The sequence below is a fragment of the Lolium rigidum genome, chromosome 1 (assembly GCF_022539505.1).
Source record: "Lolium rigidum isolate FL_2022 chromosome 1, APGP_CSIRO_Lrig_0.1, whole genome shotgun sequence".
NCBI classification, from domain to species: Eukaryota; Viridiplantae; Streptophyta; class Magnoliopsida; order Poales; family Poaceae; genus Lolium; species Lolium rigidum.
In genome coordinates, this window is record NC_061508.1 from 40,534,614 (window position 1) to 40,542,266 (window position 7,653).

Below are 7,653 nucleotides of genomic sequence, written 5' to 3' on the forward strand. Positions count from 1 at the left end.
TTTCCCACTTGCCTCCCTCGAAGGATTATATATCTGCATTCACAGCCTTGACTTGGAAGAGGACGGCAAATACAAATTTAGATTGAGCTTAGGTCTTCGCAAAAGAGATAGAAAAAGCATGAGCTCACAATGCGAGGAGCACGACGAATGGATACGATGAAGTACTCCTACCTCCGTTCTAAAGTAAGTGCTCGGGCGGACGCCCCAGATCCACCGCCACCGGCTCTCCTCCTCTCCGCCGCCGGAGGAGGCCTTCGGGCGAAGCCTGGCTGGCGGACGGCGGCAGTGGGCCCCCTTTTCTTCCTCGCAGTGGTACTATCGGTGGGGGAGCCGGCCTCCTGCTGTGATGTGGCTGCTCCGGGGCGCTCCCCATGGCGGCTAGCGGCGTCCTCGCTCGGGTCCTGAGGCCCAGTGAGGGCTTGAGCCTCAACGGTGGGACTCCTCCCGCCGGCTGGCTGCGGTGGCGCCAGGAGGTGCAGGATCCGCCATGCGGCTTGGCTTCGACGAGATGGGGCGAGGTGACGGCCCCCCTCCAAGCTCTGGCAACGGCAGTTGCTTTATGGGGTGCTTTGCAGTTCGCGTTCCGACGGGTGGTGCTCGCCAGATCTCGCTGGATCTAGCACGTTGGCTTCGTCACTTAGCGGACATGATCCGGGGTGGACGCCTCGGGCGATGGTTTGGCGGCGCGTCGCGCTTGGCTGCCCCGGTGAAGTGATGATTGGGGATGCGGCTGGCGGCGGGGATGACCCTGAGGCCGTGGATCCGGCGTCTTCGGCGGCGTGGTCGTGCCTGGTGGTGGCCGGTGGAGCCTCTGCGCCTCTCCTTCTCGGCGGCTCACGGTGGTGGCCGTCTTAGGGTTTGGGGGAGGCGACGGACGTTTCGTTGCCGGATCTATGGTCGGTGGTGGCCTCCTCTTCCGCCGATGAGATCGACCGGCAGACGGCGTCGAGGGGGGCTAACGTTCTGCCTAATAAAGGTGGCTGTCCTAGGGTTTCTCTCGCGCCAAATGAAGATCGATCGAAAGCTTCTTCCCACCGGGCTGGCTGGATTGTCGTGTTCCGGAAGGTTCTACCGGCGAAATTTATTGTGCGATCAATGCCTGAAGATTGTTGGATTGGGTGTTTTCAGTCGTGCGCACCCATGTTTTTTATCTGACCGTTTGGTTTCAGATGGATCGTTTCGAAGCTCTACTGGATGTTAATGCCATGGAGTTCGTTTTCCTTCCATGGTGTTGGCGGAGAAGGTCATGAAAGCCGAGATCGGTGCAAGATCAATGGTGCTTGGATTTTGGTGGTAAGGTGGAACTGGCTTGGAGCTTCGGGACTTCAAACGGCGACTTGTATGTGGGGGCGACTGCACGAGAAGTTTAGAGTTCTATCTTTCAGGGTGAAAATCCAAGGTCTAACCTTAATTGGTTGTGCCTGGCAATGTTCTTATTGAAGGCTTTTTTGAGAGGCAGGACTTTCTTCAAGGTGAAAATCTAAGATCTGTGACCAGGTGATGACAACGTTTGTGCACTGTTTCCTTCTTGGAGGCGTCGCTTATGGAGAAACTAATCTTCTGGTGTTGTCTTGGTGGTGTCAGTTTTGCTGTTTTAACTTTTCGATATCTGTAGCGGGATTTTTTTGTTGTAATTTTTTTGTTGTGTACACCTTTTATGCCATCAGAGCATGATGCTGTTGCAGAGACTGGGTGTAATTGGTATCTTCGCGATATTAATATATGCTCTTTATCAAAAAAAAAAATCTTAGCTTTATCTAGATATACAAATATCTACGTATTTTAGTGTATAGATACATTTATATTTAGAAAATATCGTGACACTTGTTTTAGAATGGAGGAAGTACGACCTAAGCTTAGCTATGGCATGTTTGGTTAGTCCTATGGAGGCCAGCCATTAGGAGGACGAAAACATGATGATTAGTTTATTAAAAGAAATTAATGCAGTCCATAAATCTGCAATCTGATTGGACCATTCCATTAGATAGACATAGTGTTATGCACAGAATAATCTAATTTATAAAGTGAACCGGATAAAAAAAAGTCACACATTGCTCAGTTCATAAGAAAACAAAAGACGAAAAATCACAAGAGATCCATCATCCACACAATGCACCACCAACATTATTAACACACCTCTAGCTGCAAGATATCGACCGTCTAGGTGTGGAAAACCTTTGAAGTCACCCTATGCGAGATGGTTTAGAGCAAGTACAATAAAATACAGTTAGCTGATTATAAGAGATAAAATATTATATTTTTTGCTTAGTTGGAGAAGAGAGATTAGGAGAGAAAGAAAGTGGGTTTTTATGCTAGCTTTAGCATGTGCTCCTAGCCACTTTATCAGAGTAAAAAGTGGATCAAATTATTACATTTTTATAGCTTACTATTGTATATGTTAGTGTTACGTGTTAAACATGTCCCTTAAGAGCAAGTTTAATAGTATAGTCATCTGCTGGCTATAAGCCATGTGCCATGTCATTTGTAGCTAACATAGAGCTAACATGTATAATAGTGAGCTATAATCATGTACTACTTTATCAATGGATAGCCCACATTTCACTCTCACAAAGTCGCTTCAGGAAGACGCGTCTTGTAGCTCGCTCTCTGCATGTAGAGCCCACTCCTCTTCTCTATCCTCCTCTCTCTCCTCCAACTAAGCATGAATATATTATTTTAATCTTTATAGCCAGCTGACTAGGACTTATTATACTTGCTCTAATCTCATTTCAGCTACTCACTATAATAAACACAGCCTTGCTTCGATTCAAAATAATCTCCCAGTTCATCAACCCGCCTACTCGCACTGCCGGCCCTATCTCGCCACTCCTTCCGCTGCCTCAGTCCTGCTTCCACCCCGCCTAGTGCCCACGCGCTAGTTCATCGACCCGTCCCTGCGTCCACTCCGCCGCGCCCGCGCGGCGGCGCCGCCGCCGATGGATCCGTCGAACTCCAACGACGTCGTCCTCCTCATGCCGCCCGACCAACCCCAACTACAACCTCAGCAGCAGCAGCCGAAGGCCACGGCGGAGGCGCCCCAAACCCCCCCAAACCCCGAGAAGCCGCCGCAGACCTCGAGCCCCCATCGCCCGCCTCTCGCGAACCCCGACAAGCAGCCCCAGGCCTCCAGTCCCAGGCGCCCGCCTCTACCCCCTGCCTCAGCCGCGCTCCTCCGCCGTTCCTCCATCGCCAAGCCCAAATCCCGCTTCGTCGAGCCGCCGACACCTCCTGCCCGCCCCACCTCTTCCCAACCCTCCCCCGCGCATCCAGCCTCCATCCAGACCCCTCGCCCCGCCTCGACCCCCGCAGACGCCGATGACGATGATGACATATTCCGCAAGGACAGCGCCCCGACCAACGCGTCCGCGGCCAAGTGCCGCCGCAGGGCCTGCCTCTCGCTGGAGCTCGCCGTGCTCGTCGTCTTCCTCGCTCTGCTCGTCGTCAGCCTCGTGGCGCGCCAGCTCAAGGGCCGCTTCATCTGGGGGCTGGAGATCTGGAAGTGGTGCGTCATGGTCACCACCGTCTTCTCTGGCCACCTCGTCAGCCGTTGGCTCATCGCCTTCATCGTCTTCATCATCGAGCGCAACTTCCTGCTCCGTAACAAGGTGCTCTACTTCGTCTTCGGCCTTAAAAGGAGCGTCCAGGCCTGTATTTGGATCGGGCTCGTGCTCCTCGCCTGGTCACTGCTCTTCGACCGCGACCACGGCCGCACGCCAAAGACGGCCAGGCTCCTCAACTACGTCTCCAGGTTCCTCGCCTCCGTGCTCATCGCGTCGATTATCTGGCTGATCCAGACGTTTATCATGAAGTCGATTGCGTCCACGTTCCACCGAAAGGCCTTCTTCGATCGGATCCAGGAGAGCCTGTTCCACCAGTATGTTCTGCAGACTCTGTCAGGCCTTCCATTGATGGATATGGCAGAGAACATTGGGCGGGAGCCAAGTGGGCGGATGAGCTTAAGCAGGGGCAAGGAGGAGAAAGGGACACCCGACGTGATCGATGTTGCGAAACTGAGGACCATGAACCAAGATAAGATCTCAGCTTGGACCATGAAAGGGCTCGTCTCGGCTATCCGAAGCTCTAAGCTTTCAACAATATCTCAGAGTATTGAGAGCTTTCACGACTTTGATGACACAGAGCAAAAGGATACGGAGATAAATAGTGAGTGGGAGGCAAAGGTAGCGGCAAAGGCCATTTTTAAAAATGTTGCAAGCCCTGGCTGCAAGTGAGGATTACGATTACCCATTCTTCTCTCTAGCCCCAAGACATTTCAGTATGCATCATTGACAATTGTTTATTTTGCAGGCACATTAAGGAGCAAGATTTGCTGAAATTTTTCAGCAAGGAGGAGGTGGCCTTGATGCTTCCAATGTTTGAAGGGGCATCAGAAACGGGGAACATAAAAAAGTCCGCTCTGAAAACATGGGTGGTAATGAAAATCTCTATTGCAATCACAGTTCAATTTGCATCAGTCGTAATTGTATAGTTCGTTTAGCATATAAAAAGTACCAAGTCATATGTTTTCCTGGTATATCATTATCTTCTTGATGAACGAAAGAGATGCATGGTAGTATGGTACTGCAAACTATCAAAAAGCAGATGTGTGTGGTGTATTTTGATGCCTCGACATGGATATATTTTACAGGTATTTGAACAATATTTGTTTCCTTGCTTGATTGTTTTTTGCGCCAGGTTAAAGCATATCTCGACCGCAAATCACTAGCACATTCCCTGAACGACACAAAAACTGCAGTTAGCCAACTTCACAACCTCATGAGAGTTCTGGTTATTGTTATAATCAGCATTATCACTCTGCTGTTGATGGGCATTGCGACAACCAAGGTCCTTGTTGTCATTTCGTCCCAGCTTCTAGTTGTGGTATTCATATTTGGAAATGCCTGCAAGACTGTATTTGAGGCCATTATATTTGTATTTATTATGCATCCGTTTGATGTTGGTGACCGCTGTGTCATTGATGGAATTCAGGTCAGTCCTAGACTGCCCCTGTTCTCAGTTCCATTTTCACTGATCTTCTGATGAATACTTTTGACTCTGACATATGTCTCTACTGATAATAGATGACTGTTGAAGAAATGAATATATTGACCACTGTTCTGTTGAAGAATGACAATGAGAAGGTTTATTATCCAAACTCTGTGCTGTCAACAAAGCCAATCAGCAATTTTTACCGAAGCCCTAACATGTTTGACACCGTCGACTTTGCTATTGACGTTTCAACTTCAGTCGCGAGCATTGGAGCTCTGAAATCCAGAATTAAAGGGTAAATCCTTAAGCTTTCTCCATGTTTAATGTACCGCATCTTATTCTCTGAGCATTTTTGTTACTAAGCAAAATCTGTTGGTAATGCTTTCCAACTCCACTGCCAGATGTGGGTAGTCATTCATGAATGAATGTGCAGATCTGCATATGATATGATTGATGAATAAGTTATCTGAACTTGGCTTTATTTTTATTTCTTCCATGTTATCAATTGCCACTGGTTCTTTCGGGTTTCAGGTACTTAGAGAGCAAACCAACACACTGGCAGCCTATCCACACAGTAACCTTGAAGAACATCTTGGACGTGAACAAGATCAACATGTCCTTGTTTGCACAGCACACAATGAACTTCCAGGATATCCGGGAAAAGAATATCAGGAGATCTGAGCTTGTCATGGAGCTGAAGAAAATATTCGAGGAGCTGTCCATTACCTACTACCTTCTACCTCAAAAAGTCGAGCTTAGCTATGCTGGCCCAAACCCGTTGCCTATATCTGTTTCCCAGGGCAGATAGAACGTCTGGAGATTAACACCTCCTCGAAATAGGCTTTCGCCCGCTATATTAATATAGCAACCAAGATAGCAGATGATCGTTCCAGATTTCCCGGGAGACCACACAGTTTGACAACTGATGGTTTGTTTGGTAGTCTTTACTGGAGCTTTTTCCTTCTGTGTACATACTTTGCTCGTGTGGTTTAATTTGTGCTGGGTAATGAATGTGTCAGGATCAGGATAAGCAGCATATAAACTGAACTGAGATTTTGGGCTAGCTATTGCTTTCTTTGTTTAATAAAATCTGGCTGTTAGACAAGTTTAGATAAACGCATTTGTGTTTACCGTGTTGTCTAGCTAGGTGGTTAGGCTTTTATCCCACTGTTTCGGTTATGGCGCGATCTGTGCACGGAACCATGTTTCTACGATCGCCTGGATGACACGTTAAAACGGGCATCTACCCCTGCATAGGTTTTGTTTAAACTGGCATCTGCCCTTGCATCGGTATTTTTTAAAACTGTAGATCCAAGAGATATCAACGAGCAAATTGCAAATTTCAGCAACTTCAGTTGATGAATCTGTGCCTCGCTTGTATGACAATTCTCGAATATCTTCAGATCAACTGCCTGGTCACAATATTAATATATTCCCTTTATCGAAAAAAAAATCAACTGCCTGACCAGGTAAAGCACAACATGTTGATTTACTGTTAGCTCTTCTGATCATTTAACAGTAGGAGACTTGCTCTAGGTCTCTGTATCTCGACTCATTTATAGGTATCGTGAAGCGGGGGCTGTGGCACTTGCTCGGTACTTGCGGAATCCATTGGGACGGTTGCAACACTATGTGGACCACACCCTCCAAGAGTTCCTTACTCCTGAGGAGAAGTATGAAGTTGTTGAGCAACTAATTAATAGTGGATGCGACAAATCAGATAGAATTTGAAGTTAACCTTGCTGCTATCCATGAGTGGCATTTTTAAAATTTAAAGTTCGTCTTTTCGCAACAAAAAAAAAACTTCATCGCTGGCCTAGGTCCACGCGAAGCTTCTCCTCAGCAGAAAATTTAGGTGAAAGAGGGATCCATTTTTTGTCGCAAGGAGTTCGCAGAACCACTATGAGGGAAAGTAGTCATGAATGCCTCTTTGTTTTCTGCGTGTTCGAAGGAGCAGTGCAGCACCAGCTAGTGCTGAAATCATTGATGTGCTTGGTCATATAAAGCTGGGGAAGACTTGTATAGGATCACTCCATTAGGTAAGATTATAGGATCAACCAACAAAATTCATTTGTATAAATTGTAAAAAAAATCTGAAAATTGTATACAACATACCTACGATTGTATCTACGGCTCTAAAAAATATTCAGCTCGAAAGTCCATCTACATACATAACTCTACTGTGAATAGTGTTAGTTTTAGGTGAACAGGAATTCACACTATTCACACCTAAGATTTGTCTTTTTTGTTCTCTAAGTGTAGGTCAAATTTAAAGCTGCGATTTTTAGGCGTTGCACATATAGGACATATGTTTGTTGTCAATTTTTTTCTAGAATATTTGAACATGGTTTGTCTGTTTAAAAAAGTTGATCTCACAGATCCTATCTAAGTTGCCCCCATATAAAGCTACCTTTCCCCGCGTGTTGGTTAACTCGGCAAAACACAATCGATATCATATTCTAATAGGAGGAGATTTTAACTTGCTAAGGTTCACACATGAGAAGAGAAAGGTAGATTCGACAACCATATACCTTTCTCATTCACATTTTAGGTTTAAGAGAAATTTCAACGGTTGGAAGGCAGTTAACTTGGGCGAACAACCTCCGAGAACTAACGTCTGAGGAATTAGAACGTGTACATATGGACATAGGGTGGAAATCTAAATTT

General features: G+C 46.8%; 1 protein-coding gene across 1 annotated transcript; it reads left to right on the forward strand.

The window, feature by feature from the left end:
- Positions 1–371: 371 nt before the first annotated feature.
- LOC124706995 (mechanosensitive ion channel protein 10-like) lies at positions 372–5,794 on the forward strand. Its single transcript, XM_047238661.1, has 6 exons — positions 372–473; positions 2,880–4,225; positions 4,306–4,429; positions 4,693–4,986; positions 5,079–5,281; positions 5,518–5,794. Exons 1-6 carry the CDS (start codon positions 372–374, stop codon positions 5,792–5,794), a joined length of 2,346 nt encoding a protein of 781 aa, XP_047094617.1.
- Positions 5,795–7,653: the final 1,859 nt, after the last annotated feature.

Coding starts and splice junctions, on each gene's coding strand:
- LOC124706995 (XM_047238661.1), top strand. CDS start 372: ATGGCGGCTAGCGGCGTCCTCGCTCGGGTCCTGAGGCCCAGTGAGGGC. Junction 4,430..4,692: donor CCGCTCTGAAAACATGGGTG/GTAATGAAAATC, acceptor TTTTTGCGCCAG/GTTAAAGCATATCTCGACCG. Junction 4,987..5,078: donor GTGTCATTGATGGAATTCAG/GTCAGTCCTAGA, acceptor TACTGATAATAG/ATGACTGTTGAAGAAATGAA.